Source organism: Mauremys reevesii, linkage group 1 (genome assembly GCF_016161935.1).
Source record: "Mauremys reevesii isolate NIE-2019 linkage group 1, ASM1616193v1, whole genome shotgun sequence".
NCBI classification, from domain to species: Eukaryota; Metazoa; Chordata; order Testudines; family Geoemydidae; genus Mauremys; species Mauremys reevesii.
The window spans coordinates 211,911,457-211,935,785 of record NC_052623.1 but is presented as its reverse complement, the minus strand read 5'-3'; the positions used below and the strand labels follow the sequence as shown (position 1 = coordinate 211,935,785).

Below are 24,329 nucleotides of genomic sequence, written 5' to 3'. Positions count from 1 at the left end.
AAGATGCTGCACAGTGCAAGGAGAGATTAGTGGAGAGATTCATGGAGCATGATCCCAGATTGAGCAGGAAAGACAGGAGTAGCAGGAGGAACTGTTCAAGCGATTACTTGTGCTTATGGCTACCAGACTGCAGGCTCCACTGCCACTTGTAACTCCTGCACCAGCCACACATCGTGAATCCTTTCCATGGTATTGTGTGCTGCAGACTATGCAGCCTTGGAACAGTTCAGTGGTTGCCAGGACCATCTCACAGGCAATGAACAGTAGCACATGGAACAGACATTATACCCTGTGCATTCATCCACTCTGGTCCAGTTGCAGCCCTCACATGTAAAATGCACCAGAAAGGCCAAGGAGAACAGAGGGACAGAGAATACCCAGAAATAGCTGTCCATGTCATTTGGTAACATGCACCTTTCAGTATTTTGGCAGTGAGTTTGGTTCTTGCATGGTACATTTTGACTGCAGCTGGTCTGCCTTTCTGGTTCTTATACTGTTATGTAAACAGTGTAAAATAAAGTTTTGAATTTTCACACAAGGCTACAGTAACAAGTTTTATTATATGTAATGTTAAAAGTGCACAAACTAATAAATGTCATCACGTGCTCATTCTCAATAAATTTAATAATAAACATTTTTCAAATATCATTTCATTCCCCCTCATGCATGGGACTATGCAAATCTATTATGCAGGTGAACAAAACATCTCTGATTTCCATGCACATCTGGATCCATCACCAGTCATGACAGGTGCACTATATAGCGGTGTGTACCAATTTTGAAACACATCAGTGTCTTGAGCCCACTGCTGGCTAAAAGATTCCCCCTGGTCCTTGCAGACATTATGCAGAACACAGCAGGCCCCAATAATGCGGACTTCATTGATGACACTGGCATCCAAATGGTTTTGAAGGCACCAGGACCAGCTCTAGGCACCAGCAAACCAAGTACGGGCTTGGGGCGGCACAATTCTAAGGGGGGCATTCCAGTGAGGTTTTTTCCTTTTTGCTTCGGCAGTGGTGCTCTCAGAGTTGATGATTTTTTTTTTTTTTTTGCTTGGGGCAGCAAAAAACCTAGAGCCGGCCCTGGAAGGGCACCATCAACAAAATCTGCCAAATACATATTCCACCACCATCCTACAGCTACTGAGTGTGTAGTTGAAACTTCTTTTTCCAGGTCCTCTGAAATCAGGATAAGGTTTCATAAGTCATGGCAACAGAGGGTAAGCAGCATCCCCTAGAATAACAGTAGGGACAGTGGCTCCATTTAAAGCAATGGCAGTCAGTGGGAATAATGTTCCAGCTTCTTCATGAAGGTAAAGTCCTGATCTCTGGAACTCCCTGACATCATACACCCTGCCAGTGTCCATGAATCTGTCCCTGTGGTTGACCAGGACCTGCATAATGGTGGAATAGTACCCTTTGCAGTTAAGAATGCATGCTCTTTGCAGAAGGCAAACTGTAGGCACGTGAGTCCCATCAGTGGCCCCAGCGCAGTTTGACAATCCATTCCCTCAAAGCCAGCAATTATTTCAGGAACATTTGTAATGCCCACCGTCTTTGGGTACATCACATTCCTGATGGCCTCACAAATCTCTGCCACAACCCCCACAGTTTATTTGCCAACTTCAAATTGGTTAGCCATGGACCCTGTAGCAGTCTGGTGTAACCAGCTTCTAGATGGCTATAGTTACCTACTTCTGGGCTGGTATGGCATCCCTCACATGGATGTCATGATGGTGGAAGGTCAGGGCAAGTGAACACAAACTCCAGGAACATCTGCTTTTTCATGCAAAAGTTGTGTAGCCACTGCTGGTCATCCCAGGTGCGCATGACAATGTGATCCCACCAGTCTGCTTTTGGCCCTGCTCTGGAAGCGCCAGGCTACATATGTGAAATGTGCAGCTAAAGCAACAGGGATGAACAGCTTCCCCTGGGTCATGGCTGGCATATCAATACATGCCTCTGAGGGGTGCCTTTTGCAGGTCAAAAACTGCCGCTTAAATGTCCACCCGCATTTTGGAGATGCTCTGCCTCATTTCCAAAATAGGACTGACAAAGTGAGTAGGAGAAGTGTTGATGGCTCTATCTGCTGGGAGTGTGCAGACACAAAATGGTTTACCACCCAAATCCCAGTCAGCTCCCTCGGGATGGACAGACAAGTTCTCCCATAAGCAACTATGAACCAAGCCCTAGAGCAGCTACAGCTGGCAAGGGTGCTAGGAACCCTGAGATACGATGACAAAAGCCCAAAGAAGCTGAAGTTATGAGTTTGGTCTGCATAGTGCAACATGGACATGCCAGCCCTTTCATGAGGCCTGGGTTTCCAATGCAGTGTGGGCGCTGAAGTGAGAGCTTGGAAACATTGAGTCCACAGGTGCAGGTCATACAGACCCAAGCTTACTGTGCTGTGTAGACAGACCCTAAGTATCAGATGTTAAAGGTCTAGAGCTCCTGCAGGCATAGACTTAAATCCCTTTAAGTCAATTTAGGCCTTCCGCTGTGGATAAGTCAAGCCGCATGCCATTTAGTATTCATGTATATTTTGGGTAAGACCTTGAAAACCAAAGTTCTGTCTGCTTCATCTGGATCTTAAAGATCCCATGGCTCTTTCCATCTAAGTAATAGTTTTTCTCAATGTGCTTGGCCAGAATTTCTCCTTCCTCCCTGTTACATGGTGAGCAAACAACCTATTTACCACTCTCTAACCCCAGGGATGGTTGCACATCAGTGAAGCAGTGATGTTATATGTTTATATAGGGCCAAATTCTGCTTTCACTTGTAACAGATACCCCCATTAATAATAATAATAGAGTTGTGTATTGGTGTAATAGAGAATAATTTGCCCCATAGTTTGTTAAAGTGGTATCAGTATAAATAAGCTACTATTGCCTATGCCAATATCTAACAATACTACATGTTAATCACTGTATAATAACATTGAATTGCTGAACAACAACAAAAACAACAGAAGAGAATAATCTTGCTTGTCTTCCATCTGCCTCCTTCATGCCTTCTGCCTTTCCAATCCACGCATAGTCTGACATTTCTTTTTCCAGTTTCTTGGCTACAATGTGGGGGAAGATCTCATTCAAGTCTCAGGGACCAGTCAATATCTTTTCCCCACTGATGGAGGACAGATCCAAGCAGAAAAGATAAAATTTGAAAAGGGTGAGTCTTCCTTTCATTATATTTCATTCCATTTTATTGTTGATTATGGGGTGCATGTGCTATTCAAAACAATATTCGTGAAACAGGACACTGTTTAAAGGCTATTACTTGAGAACTTTTTATAATTATGCTTGTAGAACTGATTAGATCACTGCTCTTCAGTATCAGAATTCTAAGACTATTTTCAGTTATAATAAAGTTCTTTTCAAATCTCTGTATTAAATTAATGATTTCTTAGGCAACTTGGAGAATAGTTTCTAATTACGCTGTTTTTCTGTATTATCATAACGTTGATATTTTGTTGTTATATTTTAACAATCAGTGGATAACCAGAGAATCTGCAAATTAGAACTGGAGACCAGCTAGGTCCTATTTAGTCCATCCTTTAGCAACCAATGCATGGTTGTTCCCTACATTACATGCTCCAGTGATTTGTCCAATCTGGATTTAAATGTCCCAAGAAATGGGGCTTCTACAGCGCCTTTAGAAGATTATTTCACATCCTAATAGAACTGACTGTCAGGAAGATTTTTCTGATATTCAGTCTAAATTTTCCTATTCTTAATTTTGTCCTATTACTCCTATTAAGCAATTTGGCACACCTTAACTAATTTCTGTGTTTGACTTGTTGGCATCACCAATCTGTAACTGCAGGCACAAAAGCAAGCCATTTACAAATGGTTGTATTTCGTTGTTTTCAGGGACAACTTTGGTAAAAATGAAGGTGGTAAAGGATCGCCACAGTTTCTTCATTCATATCACAGACCCCAAGAAAAACTTGATAGAAAGTGAAGGACAAGAAATGAGCAACTCTTTGGAAGGGCAGCAGAGTGAGACAGGTCAGTAGGTCACCATCACTGCTATAAAGAGTAATCATCTAAAATAGTCCAGTAACTAAATGCAAGGCATGACAAGTAGCAAGTAATGAGAGAATTATTTCAATTCTTATGTATAATACCAGGTAAATAAAGTTAGTTTAGCTGAAAACAGATAAATGTACTCTACTGAAGAATGGGAGGATGAACTCACTTTACTGGACATTATTTGTGAAGACTGGAAGGAAATCAAAGCCTGAGTGAACATCTAGCTTCACTTTCTATAAGATGCTGAATAATTCACTTGCTATCTTTGCCATTCATCAAGTGCAGCAGAATAAGTAGAGTGAATGTGCTATGTTGTAGCTATTATTATTCTGACTAGTACTTTGCTTGAAATGTCATTGGGATAATGTATGCGACACTACATCCCATTTGGAGCCCAAAGAAGCTGTAGAGGTGCTCTTCAGTGATCCTCACTGGTGTAACAACCTTTAGGTGACCATTAAAAACTGGCCTAAAGTAGAGCAGCCCTAAGTTTTCTTACAGGCTGAAGTGCTCCTGGCAGCTCTGGGATTCAGAGGAACACAAAGGTAGCATGCAGCAATCTTCCCTCACCCCTTCCGGTGTTCAGATCAGAGCTCTGGCACACTTGAGGATCTGGGCATGACTAATCACAGGGCCAGTTTGCTGGCTTGATCACCACCTACTTTGTTGTGCACAGAGGCAGGGGAGATGTTGTGGGAAATAATTGTAACTAGGGCTGTCAAGCGATTAACAAAAATAATTATAAATAATTGCACAATTAAAAAAGTAATCACTATTAATCATGCAATTAATCAAACTATTAAACAATAATAGAATATGATTTATTTAAATATTTTTGGATGTTTTCTACATTTTCAAATATATTGATTTCAATTATAACACAGAATACAAAGTTTACAGTGCTCACTTTCTATTTATTTTTATTACAAATATTTGCACTGTAAAAAACAAAAGAAATAGTATTATTCAATTCACCTAATACAATTACTGTAGTGCAATCTCTTTATCATGAAAGTTGAACTTACAAATGTAGAATTATGTACAAAAAAAACTGCATTCAAAAATAAAACAATGTAAAACTTTGGAGCCTACAAGTCCACTCAGTCCTATTTCTTATTCAGCCAATCGTTCAGACAAACAAGTTTGTTTACATTTGCAAGAGATAATGCTGACTGCTTCTTGGTCACAAGGTCACCTGAAAGTGAAAACAGGTGTTCTCATGGCTCTGCTGTAGCCAGCGTTGCAAGATATTTACATGCCAGATGCGCTAAAGATTCATATGTCCCTTCATGCTTCAACCACCATTCCAGAGGACGTGTCCATCCTGATGACGGGTTCTGCTCAATAACAATACAAAGCAGTGCGGACCGACACATGTTCATTTTCATCATCTGAGTCAGATGCCAGAAGAAGATTGATTATCTTTTTTTTGTGGTTCGGGTTCTGTAGTTTCCGCATCAGAGAGTTGCTCTTTTAAGACTTCTGAAAGCATGCTCCACACCTCATCCCTCTCAGATTTTGGAAGGCACTTCTAATTCTTAAACCTTGGGTCGAGTGCTCTAGCTATTTTTTAGAAATCTCACATTGGTATCTTCTTTACATTTTGTCAAATCTGCTGTGAAAGTGTTCTTAAAATGAACAACATGTGCTGGATCATCATCTGAGACTGCTATAACATGAAATATATGGCAGAATGTGAGTAAAACAGAGCTGAGGACATACAGTTCTCCCCCAAGGAGTTCAGTCACAAATTTAATTAACACATTATTTTTTTAATGAGCGTCATCAGCATGGAAGCATGTCCTCTGGAATGGTGGCTGAAGCATGAAGGGGCATACGAATTTTAGCATATCTGGCATGTAAATACCTTGCAATGCTGGCTACAAAAGTGCCATGCAAATGCTTGTTCTCACTTTCTGGTGACATTGTAAATGTAAACAAACTTGTTTATCTTAGCGATTGGCTGAACAAGAAATAGGACTGAGTAGACTTGTAGGCTCTGAAGTTTTACATTGTTTTGTTTTTGAGTGCAGTTATGTAACACAAAAAATCTACACTTGTAAGTTGCACTTTCATGATAAAGAGATTGCTCTACATCAATGGTTCTCAAAGCCAGTCCGCCACAAAATTAATCGTGATTAACTGGAGTTTCAATCACATTGTTAAACAACAGAATACCAACTGAAATTTATTAAATGTTTTTGGATGTTTTTCTACATTTTCAAATATATTGATTTGAATTACAAATATTTGCACTGTGAAAATGATAAACAAAAGAAATAGTATTTTTCAATTCACCTCATACAAGTACTGTAGAGCAGTGGTTCTCAAAGCCAGTCCATCGCTTGTTCAGGGAAAGCCCCTGGCAGGCTGTGGCATCTGCAGGTTCAGCCGATTGCGGCTCCCACAGGCCATGGTTTGCCGCTCCAGGCCAATGGGGGCTGCGGAAAGCAGCGCGGACCGAGGGATGTGCTGGCCGCCCTTCCCACAGCCCCAGGGCCGCCCAGAGGATTCAGGGGGCCTGGGGTCTTCAGTGGTGGGTCCCAGGGCCCCACTTCCCCCTCCTCCCCTCTGGGCAACCTTGCACAGCCCCCATTGGCCTGGAGCAGCGAACCGCAGTGAGTGGAAGCCGCGATCGGCTGAACCTGCAGACACGGCAGGTAAACAAACCGGCCTGGCCCACCAGGGGCTTTCCCTGAACAAGCAATGGACTGGCTTTGAGAACCACTGCTCTACAGTACTTGTATGAGATGAATTGAAAAATACTATTTCTTTTGTTTATCATTTTCACAGTGCAAATATTTGTAATAAAAAATAATAATATAAAGAGAGCATTGTACACTTGGTATTCTGTGTTGTTATTCAAATCAATATATTTGAAAATGTAGAAAAACATCCAAAAATATTTAATAAATTTCAATTGGTATTCTGTTGTTTAACAATGTGATTGAAACTCCAATTAATCATGATTAATTTTTTTAATCACAATTAATTTTTTAGTTAGTTGCGTGAGTTAACTGTGATTAATTGACAGCCCTAATTGTAACCCATACTATAGTTTCTGTTGCAGGGTGGAGGGGAAAGGAGGCACCCAGAGTGTGGGAAGAGGAACAGAGGTAGTGTCAACAGACAGAGAGGAGCTAAAGGGTAGGGACACTGGGAGAGGGTTGAGGGGAAAATAAGAGCATCAGGCAGAGGGGAAGACACCAGGGGGGAGGGGAATGGGTTAGAGGAGGAACATACCAGGAGAAGTCTCATGATCAGTGGGGCATGAGAAGTTTTATATTTCTCCTTTGGTTTGTGTTGCTCACATAGTTGTGCAAATGAAACCATACAGAAGCCAACAACTCTGCAATAGTATCTAAATGTAGCCCCTTCCTCAGGCACTTGTAATCCCCAATGGAAATCTCCTTATTCCACTCTTGTTGGGAGTTCAGTGACCCAATTTAGGACCAAAGAGCCCTGGGATTTTTTTGCAGTCAGTGCCTCCACCTAGTGGCCACGTGCATGAACTAATAGATAACAGCTCCCCCCTGCCAGAGCCTTTCACTGCTGTATGTAGCTACACACTTCAGTGTGGATGCAGCCTGCTTTTCACTGTGCTGTGTGGCTTCATGTACCCTATATGCTGCCACAAATATAGATGATGCCTGTGTGTGTGAGTTACTTAAATTTCAACTCACATCTATGTAACCAAGGAACTGTCCCACACAATACTATTACTTTAGAGATTTGACTGAGCCAATGATTATTATAATTATAGGTACACCATAACATGAACATAACCCATAAAAACCCCTAACCACTAGAAAGCATGGGAAAGATCATTTAAGGTATTTTGAATAAGTATTCTTTTAACCTTTCAGTTCATGCATTTGGTTAATGACAATATCAATACGTAAACTTTCACTTTATATATTTATTACACATACAAAAATATGTTAAAAGGACATTACTGAGAACATTATTAAACACTGAAAAATTAGGAGATGCCAGAATTAAGGTTGCTGCTGCCTCATTCGGTGCACAAGATGAACAGTGTTCATTAATGAGCAGCTGTTCAGTATTTTGTTTTCTACTTATTTTCCAGTGTGTGGCCCCAGGACTTATTTACTATTCAAACCCTGTTCTGAAAAAAGAATTATTAATTTCCTAATGGCATTTTCTATTACACTTATTGTTTTAGTATCAGTATTTCACAAACATTAATGAATTTATGTTCACAGTGCTCCTGTTAGATGGGGGAGGGGTATTATCCTCATTTTACAGATGAGGAACTGTGGCACAAGCTCAGAAATACCCACTAATTTGGGGTACTTGATTAGAGACACCTAGGACCTGATTTTTCAGAGTACTTAGCATTATATAGCACTTTATATTTTCAAAGCACAGCTCCCATTGACTTCAGGTGTAGCTGGGAGTTGTAAGATTGAAAGGCAAGACAATTTGTGAATTTGCCATGCATGGTGCCAGTTAGTAAAAAAGGATGATCCCATTTGATTCCATTATATATTGGTAAACCTAGTTTGTTAGAGTTCAGCTTTAAAATCTGAGTCCAGGAGCGTTGGCTTACTAGTTGAACGCTGGGTTCTTGGAAGGCCAAATTTTAACTTGAACAGTATTTCTCAGATCAGGACACTTAGTTATTCTTTACTAACCAACAGTGTATTAATTCATCCAGAACAAACAGTTCACCACACAAATGTAGACTAAACCAGTTCTGTGTACTACACACACAATACATTCTCACAAATGATTATTACAGACTAAAGTTGAGGTTCAGCAGTTATATCCAAGAACAAGGCAAATTACCAAGATTTCTTATTACATTTACTTATGATAATCAATTCTCAGTTCTTAAGTACCTAACATATTTATCATACTTCCAAGGATGTACTTATCTTTAAGACACTTTGAAGAGTGGGATTACTAAATTTGAATGGATTGGTCCAAAAGGAACAGGTTTAGAATATTAAAAGCTATTGCTTAAAATAATTGTTTTCAATCTCTCTTAGGCCATTTTGTTTGGACTTATAAAGGAGTTAGAATCTAAAATATGGTTACTTTGAGGTCTCACTAGAGTATAGACTCAACAAGATAAGTACGATTCTTTATGTCAAAGAACAGAAAGGGAAATACAATCCTTGAAATGAAATCTCACCACTTCTTGTTACCCTCTTAACCCTGGGATGGGGGAGAGTCCTTTCCACGCATCTGGGATGGGCTTCGGCCGATTGTACTTAGGATTCTGCACTTTCTTGTGTTGGGTTCAGTCAGTTTTCCTCATCACATGGTGTCTTCAGTTTATATACCCTAGTTTCACAGCTCGTAGGAGGGAGCCAACCATATATTCCTATTGGACCCATGCCAAGTGAGTGCTTAGTTTGAGCTCTTTCCATTTCTTTGCTGCTTCCATTGGTATCCAGTAGATGGCATTTGTGTATAACAAATTTCTTTAATCCTTTTCTTATGAGCAGCTTTTAAAATTTGGTTCATTTCAAGGATTGAATATCATTATTAGCTCCTACTATCAACTGGGATCTCCCCTTTTAAGCAATATCTCTTAATATCCCAAAGTTATACCCTGGTTTATATCTTTTAACATTTATTCTTCCTTGTGCTAGACAATTCCTATTACTTCTAGAGTGCAACAATTATTTACAATGAAAGCAAACAAAATCAATATAATCTTCTAAATTTGGAGGACATATTCTATATATTCTTTAATTATATATAAGCATTTCACAGTATTTAGAATTTACAACTGAACAAGAGATGTTTTCCACATACAGAAGGATGTAGAGCTGACTCACAAGGCAAACAAAATTGTAGTTTTTAATCTGGGATGAAAGACAGATTATCTCTGGTGCATTTGATTTACAAAGAAAAAAATGTATCTATATGTGGTGCGGTATAGTCAACAGCTGCCCCAGTTTTCAAGTCCTTGCTCCAGAGCATGGGAACATAAGAGCTTCTCAATGAAAAGGTCACCAGAATTTTTTAACATGGGCAAAAAAAGCTGAATTTTTCCCTAGCCTCACTCTCCAAACCAGCTGAACTGTTTTGGCTGAAATTTTCCAAAGAAATTCAGCCTGAGTCAGACACTCAGAATGGAAAATTTCATTCCAAACAGTTAAAGTTTGACAGAATTATAAGCAACTAAAAACAAGGTCTTTTAATGGGAAGCATTGGACAACTTTAATTATAGGTGGCGCTGCCAGCTCCTCCTAAAATGATCTCTGGTTTCCTTTTCCTTTTCTTTTCTGGTTGTAATACAAGGTGATGGTTTTTGACATAAAAGGCCCTAAATTGTTTGGTAACCATCAGTTACCTCTCCCCCATGTTAACACAGCAATTAAGATCAGCTGATATGTTTGAGCTAGCTGGTTAATGGGTTGAACAGGAGGAGGTTGCTGGGAAGGTGGAGTTCTTGATTCTGTTTTTCTCCTCTCTTGGTTTGATAGAACTTGGGTCTGTTTATCTTCAGTGATTGCTTATCTGTTTTTCCAGGATTTTAAGGAGAGGATGATTGGAAGTGTGTAAATGGGGACAAATGCTCAGTCCTTCTGTTTTGCATGGGTGGAGAATTTTTTAATCAGTTACTGTAGCTGTCTATAATTTTTGTAATAAAACTAGACAACATGCACCTATAAGCTAGGATAGGGGCTTTTTTAAAATCTAAATAATAGAAGATTATTAAGCAAAATAATTACCAGAAAAACCTGACTGTTCCTGTCTTTTTAAACTATTCCATTCTATGAGTGCACTGGGATGATTCAAGTAAGCAATGGTACTTACATTTAAAACACATTTTTTAAAATACTATTGAACAGATCACATAATTCATCTTAATAAGAGGTTATAGGTTATATATTTCAGCTTCATTTAAAAATGTGTTGGATAATTTTATGACAAATAATAATTATACATCCTGGTGTATGATCATATGTCATGCTTCAGGGCTTCAGCTAGTTGCTTCGGGATCAGGAAAGAATTTTTATCATTAATATACAGTATTTTGCATCTAACTAGAAGTATTTTGATCTTGTTTTGTTTTGTCTTTCTTTAAACCATCAAGTATAAGCCATGCTTAGATAATGGAATAGATGAACCAGTGGTCTGATCCAGTAGTGCAGCTAAGGACAGCAAGTCCTTACTTTTTATTTATTCCGGCAAAAGACTCATTGAAGTCAGTGGAGCTGCTCCTTACTTATACTGATATATATAAGGGTAGAATTTGGCCCTAAACTGTTTGCAAAAGGATCCTGTATGATAGGATGTAGGTTAATGAAGGATTTGGAAAAGTTTTGTGAGGTTGATCCCTGAGGTGCTCTGCATGTTACGCCATTCGTGAGGTAGCAAATCCATGTCTGCACATATAAAAATGATGTGGCAGTCAGCTAAGCTGCATGTGCAGAATAGGGTAAGGAACCAAGAATGTTTGGCTCCAGTAACACAAAGAGACTGGTTGTCATTATTAGTAGGTGTTTTACATAGTCCAACCACTAGTAGGTAGTGGTGCACATAGTAGCCAATAGATTACAGTTCAGCAATTCATGTGTGTTTTTTTTCCTCTTTAAATCCACATTTTCTTCTTCTTTTTTTTAGGAAAATTAATAAATCAAAAGAAAGCTGTGAGCAAGTTTGGATCTTTTTCAGCCACTTTGGAAAACGGAATCCAGCTATCCTTGAGCTACTATGGAGCTACAGGAAAAGCAGCAGGTAAAGCAACAGACAGAAGAGGATATTTGAGAGCCCACAGTGGGAGTCCTTATTTCTTTCATACACCCCTTAGTTCAATAATCTGTTGCATCCAGCCCTAACTTTTTTAACACAGTGGGTCATTTTCACCAGGATTTGAGCTGAGGTGACATTGTCAAATATATTTTATTATTCAAATTTCAAAATGAAAGGAGATCTCTGCACTTTTTTACTTATGTGAAAACAGGCCAGTGTAGTAAGAAAGTCCCAAGTATTTTTATTAACTAGCGTAGCAAAACCTTAAAATTAGTTTGAGCCAAAGAAAATGTGATTTGCTAAGGAATCTTCTTGGTTTTCCAAGAAATAATATTTTTGTTAATTTACATAGGTGATTATGGAAATTCTCATTTTGTGTCAGGCCATGTGTACACATCATGAGGAATTTCTGTCAGACTTTCAGTAAATATATTCACCAACTGGAAGCAATTGCTTCATAACCCATAAAGAAAACACCAAGAGCTAATAAAATCTTTTTGGTTCTGCTACATTTAAGAAGTCACTGAAAATGTCATACATCTGAGAGTGAAACCCTCCTCTGATCAGAAAATAATTTCAGCATTTTTCATCCCTTAAACTATGAAAACATTTAATCAGATGTTTCTCCATGTGGGTTTTGGTAAGCCATTTGTCTGACTGTACATTCAGTTTCAGTTCTTCCGAGACATTTTTCCCATGAATTGCTAAAAATGTACTTCTTATCTTGTGCTAAAATAGTATCCATACTGTAGTGGACTATGAAAACTCACATTACATCTTTAAAAAACAGAGAAGCATCTTATTAAATAATTAAATATTCTTTTGTATACACGATGGTAATTTTGATTGTGTTACAGCAGCCATTCCCAACCATAGGTCTGCATGCCATTTCTGGTGTTCAGGCTTCTGCGACAAATACTCCAAGTTCCCCACTCTACCTCAATGATAAGCCTCCTTGCTGAGTCTCAATAAGCCACTGTTGTCTGCCTTCCTTTCATCAGTGGAACTTGGGCTGACCAATATCCCAGTCTAACAATCACAAGAGCATCCCAAGCTCTATCCATATCAGGATAGAGTATGCACAGCAGAATATTGTAATGGGAGGTAGGGCACTGGAAAAAACATTTGGTCATTAGCCTGGCTCATCTGATGCTTTAGCTTAGTACACTGGTGTGGTTGCTCCAAAGGTTGAGAACTACTATTTTCTTGCCTAATCATGTTCCCACTGAAGTTAGTAAGAGTTTTACCATTGACCTCAATAGCAGCAGGATCAGGTCCTTACATAGTGAGTGGTTAGGGATGCAGAAAAGACAAAGGTGAAGTTGAAGAGGCTGTTCTTTGACACATGACACAGAACTGTGAATTCTCTGGAAGTGAGGAGTCTTCCCAAGCCCCCTTTTCTGCCCTTCAAACATCCCCCCACCCCCAACACCTCATCATCAGAAGCAAGTTCCCCATAGACCAGGACACACCAACTCAAAGTGGCACCAGACCCTGCCAAAACAACAGACCTGCAGACATATCTCCACTGCTACAATGAGCAATATCCCCCACAACACACCTTTCAAGATCAATGGGTCCTACACACAGGGCCGGCTTTAGGAAGTGCGGGGCCCAATTCGAACGTTTTTGGCCGGGCCCTGGCAGGGATGACTAAAAAAAAAAAAGTGTAAAAAAAAAGCCTTTCATTTCTTCCATGTATTATTTACTTTCCATAACTATATAAATAATAAAATTATATATTATGTACATTGCATCATATATGCTGTTGATTGGTTATTAATGACCTCCGTTTCACATGTGTGGGTCCCCGCCACTCCCTGGGGGTGTGCACATGTGTGAGTCCCAGCTGCTCCCTGCCCCCCTCATTGAAGCAAGTGTGCAGGGTTACTGCCCTGGGAACTGCAGGGCAGCAGTGAACATGGGGCTGGTTGGAGGCGGGGCAGAGGCTGACTGGAGGTAGGGTCTGGCTGCAGGCAGGGCAAGGGGTGTGGGGCTGGCTGGAGACAGGAGGGTGTGGGGCAGGCTGGCTTCAGGCAGGGCCGCAGGGGGTGCAGCAGGGGTTGGCAGGGCTGGAGACAGAGGAGTGCAGGACTGGCTGGCTTCAGGCAGGGGGGTGCAGCAGGGGTTGGCTGGAGACAGGGCAGGGGGTGCGGGGCTGGCGTAGTGAGGGGTGTGTGTGGGGCTGGCTGGTTTTGGGCAGGGCTGCAGGGGGGTGTGGCAGGGGTTGGCTGGAGACAGGGCAGGGGGTCTGGCAGGGGCTGGCTGTGGGCACGGGGTGCAGAGCTGGCTGCAGGCAGGGGGGATGGGGCTGGTGTGGGCAGGGCAGGGGGTGCAGCAAAGGCAGCTGGAGCCCCGGCCCTTTAAATAGCCCCCAAGCCCCCTGCTATCCCAGGGCTCTGGGGGCTATTTAAAGGGCCCAGGGCTCCCCTGCTTCTGCCCCACCCTGGACCTTTTAAATAGCTGCGGGAGCCCTGGGGAATGCATGGGGGCGACAGGGCTCTGACGGCTATTTAAAGGACCGGGGTGGCAGAGGCAGCTGGAGCCCCGCCCCTTTAAATAGCCCCCCGCTACCCAGGGCTCTGGGGGCTATTTAAAGGGCCTGGAGCTCCAGCTGGGAGAGCGGGGCTGTGGGGCAGCCGTGCTCCCGCCAGCGCTTTGGGCCATGGAAGACCCCGGAGCAGACCGCCGCCGGGGTAAGTAAAAAAAATTAAAAAGGCGCCTAAGGCGTGGGGCCCTCTTAGGCACGGGGCCCGATTCCCAGGAATCGAGCGAATCAGCCTAAAGCCGGCCCTGCCTACACATGCCTATCACAACATGTGTTATACCTCACCCAGTGCGCTAAATGCCCCAATAACAACTATGTGAGTGAAACCAGACCCCCACCCTCTCTTACTTTCACTGTGGTCTGCATCCAAGCCCCCAGCATAGCGAATTCATTTCAGTTGAGGATGACCTCCTCAATCAGGACAGCTAAGCACAGTTCTGCTGCCCTTTACTCATAAAATAAAGATAACATTTCACTACCCCTGCATTCAGTACTAAAGTGATTTTTAACACAACACCAGCCAAAGTTGATCACTTTGGGCAACACAGCTCTGTCTGCTGGATACCTATTCAGAGTAGGTGTGCTCATGTAAATACAGTCTGTACCTGAAGTCTTTTCCCCTCCCCAGCTACTGTCAGGGGAGAGCTCATTCAGACCCTGCTTACACAGATATTGTGGCAAATGCTATCATCTTTGTTGCCAACAGCCAAGAGGACCAAGTGGAGATACCACATTCCCTTCTGTGAAATTGAACATTTCTACACACATCCTTTCCTGGGTTCCTTGGTTGTTTCAGCGGTAAATAAAAAGGAGCATCAAGGACAGCCTTTGAATCTTAAATTTCTAAAAGATTCACTCTAGCTCAACCAGACGTAATGGACTTGATGCAGAAATTATTAGGCCTGTGTTTTGCAGGAGGTTAGACTAGAAAATCCTAATGGTCCATTTTTTCTTTAAAATATACAAATCTATGATCACATACTATTCTTTTGCCTTGCCTATTACACAAATTGAACCCTGTTCACTGAATGAGGCAGCTGTTCAGTATTTGCTCATCATATATGTAGCCCCATGTCTCATGCATTTCACACCTTTCAAAGCATAAACTGAATGAGTAAGAAGTCCTGTGAATCCCTGCTTTATTTACTACACACTATCTACCATCTGCACTGAAAAGGACCAGGATCCCCTTTGCCCTAGTTTTATTAACTACACTGCTCTGCACTGTCCAACTTGCACAATTAATAAGTCAGTGGTCCTGCACAAAAAATAGTGTGTGGTGATGTAATTAAATACTGTATTATAATGCATATGTGCAAGGGAGCAGAGTTAAGGTTGCACAACAAATATTAAAATTGTTAAATAGAAAATTCCACTCCATTTTTATTCCAATATATGTGCAGTGTGAGTAGAACATTAGCGGATTGTTAGTTTATCATATAGCCAAAAGTGGTGTATGTGCAAAATAGGTTTTGGAACCACTATAACTCAGCCAAATCAAAAATGATTGTTGTGAAGCCACCTAAAGACACATTTGTGAGGGTTGTGTTTCTACAAGCTCCTATTATGCAGCTAGAGCAGTTTAAATAAATAAATAAATAAAAGCCTACCCCCAGGCCATTTTCTGAGGACTGGTTCTTTGTGTTGTTGTATTACAATGTAAATCAGACCTTTCCATAAAAAGTGTTGGTCAAGACATTGGGATTCAAGTGTTGCTTCATCTGAGGTAAGTTGTCCATAAAAAGACTAGCATGAAGATTACGTGAATTGTCTGAGTGAGAAAAGCTCCCCAAATACATGCTCCGTATGTGTGGCTGTAGGGTTTACAACAGGAATAGATATTCAAATTTTTTCGTATTATGCTGTTGCAAAAAAGGCAAATGTCATTCCAGGATGTATTAAGAGGACACAGGAGTGTCATATATAGGACATGGGTGGTAATTGTTCCACTCTAGTTGATGCTTGTGAGGTCTCTGCTGGAGCATCGAAACCAGTTTTGGGCACCGCATTTTAAGAAAGATGTGGGCAAATTGAAGAGAGGAGGAGAGCAACAAAAATGATAAGAGGTTTAGAAAACCTGATCTATGAGGAAACGTTGAAAGACTTGAGCATGTTTAGTCTATAGAGAAGAAAGCTGAAGGGGACTTGATAACAGTCTTCAAATATATAAAAGGGTGTTATAAAGAGAAGTGTGATCAGTTGTTCTTCATATTTATTGAAGGTAGGACAAGAAGTAATGGGTTTAATCCGGAACAAAGATAATTTAGGATTGATATTAGGAAAAACTTTCTAACTATAAAGATAGTGAAGCACTGGAACAGGTTACCTAGGGAGGTTGTGGAATCCCCATCACTGGAGGTTTTTAAGACCAGGTTAGCCGAACACTTGTCAGGGAAGGTCTAGTTATGTTAATCCTACCTCATCACAGGTGGATGGACTAGATGAACTCTTGAGGTCCCTTCCAGTCCTACATTTCTATGATTCTATTAAATCTATCAGGTGTTTTTAAGTAAAAAGGACAGACCATCAGAACAGATCCTTTGCCATGGCAGAATAAAAGCATTACAACTCCAAACTACTGGAGTTAATGGTCAGTCCATGATGAAGTGTAACAACATCTATATTTTCCCGGATACTAGATTCAGAACATGTCCAGCTATATGAATATTTCTTGGGTGAAGGAAAGTGGAAAGATTGTCTTTCCCATACATGATAGACTCCGACCTAGAGATATCTCAGAAGCTATGGAACACACTAGTCTTAACCCTCTCTATGGCTAGAGTAGGCCATAGAAGGTGTTTGCATTTGTTGTCATGCACCCAGCCCCTGGACTGAGGTCTCTGGGGGTTTTGTCTTTTAAAAGGTAAAACTTGGTAACTGAAGTTTTGTCAAACAAAGCCTGATACATGCATGTATGTGGCTTCAGTCTATTGCATAAAAATGTTGCTTTTTCTCTCCCCCCCCCCGCAGATGATACAGACCCTAACTTAGCAACAATTCTGAATATCCCCTCCGTACATATTCCAACTGTTGCTCCCACTCCTGTTGCTGCTTCCACTTCTTCAGGAAAAAGCAACAAGTCACTGAAACAAAAATCAGCAAAATCTCTGCAGTCTGCCAAAGGGAGCCATGTCAAGTTAATCACTCCACCACCGGAGGAGTCTCCAAAGCAAGAAGAGAAAAAGGTGAGAGAATATTCCCCAATAAATACTAAATTTACCCCCTAGTGTAATCATAAGTCACAAATAGGTCTAAATTGGTAGAATGACTCAGCAGAAAAGACAGGTGCAGTCAGCAAGGTTATTTTTTTCAAATGTCAGTGTTTAAAACAAAGTGAAATCAATTAACTTGATCAGAAATGTTAGCTGAGCCTAGTCACGATCTGAGACCACAGGGAAAGATAACTTTTTGTAATGTCTGCTATGATCTCAGAGGCTTGGCCATTTATTGACAACATAATTAGAGTTGGTTAAAAACAAAGGAAAAAATATAGTAAAGATTATTCTAAATTTTCTCAGAATTTCAAAATTCTAAAATCTTCTATCAGCTCTATAATTGGTTTAAAAATGGGGGGAAATGTTCACAATTTTTTTTCAAATGTCTACCTGTAACCATAAATTGGTTGACAGAGTGGGCATCTGTCAGTCTAGTATGCATTCTCCTTATGTGACAAAGTGAGGCTGTACGGCTGCAAGAGGGTGTGGGAAGGCAGATATGTTAGCACTAGAATGTTAAAGGCCCTCTTCCCTATAAGCTGAGAAGGGGTTACCTCAGGTCAATTGGGAACACCTGGATCCAGTTAAAGGCTGCCTGAGATCTTTTAAAACCTCTCCTCCAGTGAGAGAAAGGGAGGGAGAAAGAGACAAGCTGCTACCAGGCCAGTGACAGCAGGGAAGTAAGCTTCTCCAGGAAGGGAGACTGCACTCCTCTCCATAGAGGAAGCAGACAAGCCTGAGTGCCTGCTAGGGGAAGGACTGAGACCCCGGGGCAGACTACAGGGCGACACCCAGCCCCAGCGGGGAGGCAGGGGAAAGTATCACCCTTTGTTTTTGTGTTTATGGTACTATTTCCCTTTTGATTGGTGGAGAATCACCTATAGGCCTACCCTGAGGCCTACCCAGGAAACACGGCCAAAGAAACACAGAAGTGGGGAGGACAAACGCTGCCCAGAGTGGGGTGGGGCCTCTCCCTCAATGTGAGAGGACCATGCACACTTGTGCTAACCAAGCTGAGATTTTCCCCAGATAAATTCTAGCACTAGAAAAAGGTTCAAAAAAAGAGCAAAAAAAATTAGGTTTAGAGAAGGAAGGTCCCATATGAGAAAAGATTAAAGAGGCTAGACTTTCAGTTTGGAAAAGAGAAGACTAGGGGGAGGGGATATAGGTATATAAAATAAAATCATGAGTGATGTTGAGAAAGAGAAGAAAAAAAGTTATTTACTCATAATATAAACTAAGAAGAACACAAAAAATTAAATTAATTAATAGGAGTTTTAAAAAAAAAAACAAATTCTTCTTCTTCTTCACAGACAGTCACTTGTGGAACTCCTACCTGAGGAGGTTGTGAAGGCTAGGACTATAACAATGTAATAAAGGGGAATGATAAATAAATGGATGGTGGCTGGCATAATAAATGGCTAGCCAGGATGGGAATGAATGGTGTAGGTCCTCTGCCTGTGAGATGAGGAGGATGGAGATGATGGAGAGGAGAGAGAGATCATTTGATCATTGCCTGTTAGGTGCACTACTCAGGGCACGGCAGATTGACCACTGGTCGGCGACAGATGCTGGGCTACCGATGGACTTTTGGTTCTGACCTTTCTTTCTTATGTTCTTATGTTCTTATACCTTAGTCAAACACACACTGGTTTGGATTAAAACATAAAATAAGTTTAACTACAGAAAGATAGATTTTAAGTGATTATAAGTGATAGCAAACAGATCAAAGCCGATTACCTAGTAAATAAACAAAAATGCAAACTGAGGTTAACATATTAGATAGGTAGGATATGAAGTAGCAAATTCTCACCCCGAATGATAAACAGGCTGGCATATACTTAAGGCACAAGCTTTTTTTCATACACAGGCTAGAAATCTCTTTAGCCTGGGACCATCACTTCCTCAATTCAGTCTTTGTTCCTCAGGTGTTTCCAGGTGTGTCGTACCTCAGAACGATCATGATGTCATTTCCCCCTTTTATATCTTCTTCCCACTTGCTGGAAAGCTCTTTTGCAGTGATCTGGGTCAAACAGTTCCCATTGTGTAGTGCTATCTCTAAGAGGTTTCTATTGTACACAGTTCCTGGAGTAATCCTTGTGCTTGTGTGCATTTCTTCAATGAGCCATTAATATAGTTTGGCCTTTTTACTGTTGTACCTGAAAGACTGCTTGTGGGTGTTTTCAACGTCACAACATGTTTCAGTAACACATACATAGCCAAACTTCATAACTTCACATATGACGATAGCACATACAATCCAATGCGATATTAATGTCTAGCAGATCAAGACTTTTAGAATGATAGTTCACAAGGCATACTTTGTGCAAAACATGTCCTAATTACATGACAGTGGTGAATAAGGGGGTGAAAGGGTGTCATAATGGCCTCAGGGTCATCTTCTGACAGAAGGAGCACATTCTTGGACTACAGAGTTATCTGTCCTGTCCCTTCCATGATCTACACACCATGATCATCTGTTGGTCTTGTTACTATAGCCACTCCACCAATCCCTTCAGCTGTTGGTGTTGCTGCTACTATATGGAGTGCTGCAGCTAGAATTGTTGATGGTACTCTACCATTCATTTCACTATGTTTTGCTTCATATTATTGTTTTACTCACAGTTTCTATGTGGGTCTGAAATCCGACAACCTCTGACACCTTGTGTAAACTGGTGGAATAAGCCATCAAAAGAAAAGAGTTATCCATAACTTTTCCTCAGTCAGTATTGTCGGGCTCAACGGGGAGTGATCAATGGCTCAATGTCTAGTGGGGCAGCCAGTATCAAGCCGAGTGCCCAGGGGTCAGTCCTGGGGCCGGTTTTGTTCAGCATCTTTATTAAGGATCTGGATGATGGAGGGATAGGGTCCAGAGTGACCTAGACAAATTGGAGGATTGGGCCAGATTCAATCGGATGAGGTTCAACAAGGACAGGTGCAGAGTCCTGCACTTAGGATGGAAGAATCCCATGCACGGCTACAGGCTGGGGAGCAACTGGCTAAGCAGCAGTTCTGCAGAAAAGGACCTGGGGATTACAGTGGATGAGAAGCTGGATGTGAGTCAGCAGTGTGCCCTTGTTGCCAAGAAGGCCAACAGCATATTGGGCTGCATTAGTAGGAGCATTGCCAGCAGATAGAGGGAAGTGATTATTCCCCTCCATTCAGCACTGGTGAGGCCACATCTGGAGTACTGCGTCCAATTTTGGTCCCCCCCACTACAGAATGAATGTGGAAAATTGGAGACAGTCCAACAGAGGGCAACAAAAATGATCAGGAGGCTGGGGCACATGGCTTACAAGGAGAAGCTCAGGGAACTGGGCTTGTTTAGTCAGCAGAAGAGAAGAATAATGAGGATTTGATAGCAGCCTTCAACTACCTGAAGAGGGAAAAGGATGGAGCTCGGCTGTTCTCAGTGGCAGATGACAGAACAAGGAGCAATGCTCTCAAGTTGCAGTGGGGGAGGTCTAGGTTGGATATTAGGAAAAACTATTTCACTAGGAGGGTGATGAAGCACTGGAATGCGTTACCAAGAGAGGTGGTGGACTCTCCATCCTTAGAGATTTATGGCCCAGCTTGACAAAGCCCTGACTGGGATGTTGTAGTTGGTGTTGGTCCTGCTTTGAGCAGGGCGTTGGACTAGATGACCTCCTGAGGTCTCTTCCAACCCCAATCTTCTATGATTCTATGTATAACAATACATTTAAAATAATTTAATATAGATAAAAGAAACAAACTTTCTCCAACTTAAATTTTTGTGGGACTCACAGATGCTGAATTTTTTTTCCTGGGGGGGTGCTCCAACCCCGCTCTACCCCAAGGCCCTGCTCCCACTCCACCTCTTTCCCTAAGGCCCTGCCTTTGCTCTGCCTCTTCCTGCCCCTGCTATGCCCCCTGGGACGGGTTGGGTCACAGAGACCCCCTTGGGACTGCCACCTGATGTGCTGAGGCTACCTCTGAGCCCATTTTCCCTGGCAGCTTGGGACTTCAGAACCCTGCCTTGCTGAGCCAGATACGCCAGTCTGCTCCAACACAGACCTAGGGTCTGAACCACGCACCTCAAAGCTGCAAACTTAACTGAAAAAAGTTTAAGAAGTGCTCCTGTCTCTAGCACCCAGACACCCAGCTCCCCCAATGGGATCCAAACCCCAAATAAATCCGTTTCACTCCATATAAAGCTTATGCAGGGTAAACTCATAAATTGTTCGCCCTCTATAACACTGATAGAGAGATATGCACTGCTGTTTGCTCCCCCAGGTATTAATTACTTGTTCTGGGTTAATTAATAAGCAAAAAGTGATTTTATTAAATATAAAAAGTAGGATGTAATTGGTTCAAAGTAATAACAGACAGAACAAAGTAAGTTACCAAGCAAAATAAAACAAAAACACGCAAGTTTAAGCCTAATACATGTAAGAAACTGAATACAGGTAAATGTCACCCTTAGAGATGTTCCAATAAGCTTCTTTCACAGACTAGACTCCTTTCTAGTCTGGGTCCAATCCTTTCCCCTGTACAGTCCTTGTTCCAGCTCAGGTGGTAGCTAGAGGATTTCTCACAACAGCAGCCCCTTTTTTTCTGTTCCACCCCCTTTTATAGCTTTGGCATAAGGTGGGAATCTTTTGTCTCTCTGGGTCCCCACCCCTCCTTCTAACTGGAAAAGCACCAGGTTTAAGATGGATTCCAGTACCAGGTGACATGGTCACATGTCCTGTGAGACCCCAAGCCTTCGTTCTTCCTGGCCTGGCCTCCAGACAGAGCCATTTACTGTCAATTGTCCGAGCTGATGGGAGCCATCAAGATTCTAAACCACCATTAATGGCCCACACTTTGCATACCTACAATAGGACTTCAGAGTTATATTTTATATTCTTAGTTTCAGATACAAGAATGATACATTTATATGAATAGGATGACCACACTGAGTAGATTATAAGCTTTGTAATGGTACCTTACAAAAGACCTTTTGCATATTCCAGTTACATTAAATTCACACCCATTAGCATATTTTCATAATATCATATGGAGTGCAACGTCACACCCCCTCTCCCAATGCCCACCCCGCCTGCCACTCACTCCTCTCCACCTCCCCCAAGCACTTCCCACCAGCCACTCTCGGCTCCGCTGGCCACCCTGGGAACTGCCAAACAGCTGATTGGCAGCCAGCCCCAGGGCCGCAGAACCACTGTAGCAGGTCGGTGCTGAGCATCCCCCTATTTTTTTTCCATGGCTGCTTGAGCCCTGGAGCCTGCACAGAGTCAGCACCTATGGTGGGACTGATTATGGATTAAATTATAACTCAACATTAATAAGGTAGGTAGAAGAATCAGACCTTTAGATACTAGCTCTACCAGAGCATATAACAAAACTAAACTTTATAAAATGCTTTTTGAAATGTGTAATAAAACTAATCTGTTCTATTCTCTAGGTAGAACTAGAACCATCAACACCTCAAACACAAGCGGTGCCAGATGTCCCTGTTTTCCAGACTTTGAATGTCTCCTGCCCCAACGGGCTGGTATTGACTTTCCTTGGTCAAAATTCTATAGGTTAGTTTTATGAATCACTATGGAGACAGGAGTATTCTGCATAAAGTTAAAATCACAAAAGATTTGTTTTTTGATGTAGAGATGGATTTAAACACAGTTACAGGAAAGTTCTGACATCTAATATTGAAAACAATTCCCTAAACATTGTTATAGAAAACAACTGTATGAATTTCTTTCTGTGTAGCTGAGCAAGGCTCAGGGCAGTTCATGACCCACTTTCTGTGCCTGGCCTATTAGGCTACTGCAGTGATTCAGCTTGCCACAATTTTTGGACATTTGCACAACTGTTCAACTGCACATGGTAGACTGCAGTGATACTTCGGTTGTTAGTAATCATAAGATTGAGATTTGGAGCAGTTTCATCTTCATTATGACTTGTAGTGTATATAAATGGCTGGAAGATGGATATTGGTGGTTCATAGAGCCTCAGCACAAAGGCTTATCATTATGGGAGAGTTTGATACCTCTGAGCCTGAGCCTGGCTAAACTTTATGAGTCATCCCTGAGCGAGAGAGAGTATAACGAGTCAGCAGAGGCAATTGCCTGCAGGTCTTGTGATAGGCCCCACACCATTCTACCAAGATTCAGCCAATCCACAGGCAAGGACCCACTGAAGTCATCCCAAGGTAGGGTTATAGGCTTCTAAGGAAAGCAGTCTGTCCAGTCTGCTCAATGTCCCTATTTGGCCGGCGCATTCCCATTCCCAGTAGTTTCAACAGACTACCATTGCTCCTGCTCCTGCTCCAGTCTGCTCTTCACATTGCTGCTGCTCCAGTCAGCCCTTGTGCCTGCTCCAGCTGGCCCTTGCTTCTGTTCCTGCACTACCTGTGCCTGTTTCCACACTATCTAGCTCCTGCTCCAGCCTGCATCTGCTACTGCCTCAGCCGGCCTGCCCAGCAACTCTAACAAAGCGGGAGAACCTAGATTACTGGTCACATAACCCTGAATTACCAGAATAATCATCTTTTACCTTCAGGCCTCCATCCCACTCTCATGTCAAAATATTTGTCTGTTCAAGGTATGTGAGGTCAGATTAGTTTAGCATTATATACAGTGCAGAGGGTAGAGAGGCTCAATATTAGATGTCAAAACAAACAATGTTTGGTACAGGAGTTTCAATTGGCAGTACTAATCTCCTATAGGTGTGCAGACTGTCTATACAATTGTCCACCACACTCAGTATACAATGAGCTCTACTGTCTGTGTCTAAGATTGACCCAAAGAATTTATTTGCAGAGACTGTCTACTTT

At 41.8% G+C, this 24,329-nt stretch overlaps 1 protein-coding gene across 5 annotated transcripts in view; it reads left to right on the top strand.

Annotated features, from left to right (window-relative positions):
* SPAG17 (sperm associated antigen 17) overlaps positions 1-24,329 on the top strand; it is a 270,281-nt gene that overhangs the window by 178,232 nt on the left and 67,720 nt on the right. For all 5 annotated transcript variants that reach the window (XM_039529265.1, XM_039529257.1, XM_039529239.1 and 2 more), the window contains 5 exons: positions 3,059-3,170; positions 3,872-4,009; positions 11,642-11,755; positions 17,289-17,503; positions 22,959-23,079. In XM_039529265.1, coding sequence (XP_039385199.1) covers positions 3,059-3,170; positions 3,872-4,009; positions 11,642-11,755; positions 17,289-17,503; positions 22,959-23,079 — 700 coding nt within the window. The remainder of the gene's footprint in view (positions 1-3,058; positions 3,171-3,871; positions 4,010-11,641; positions 11,756-17,288; positions 17,504-22,958; positions 23,080-24,329) is intronic.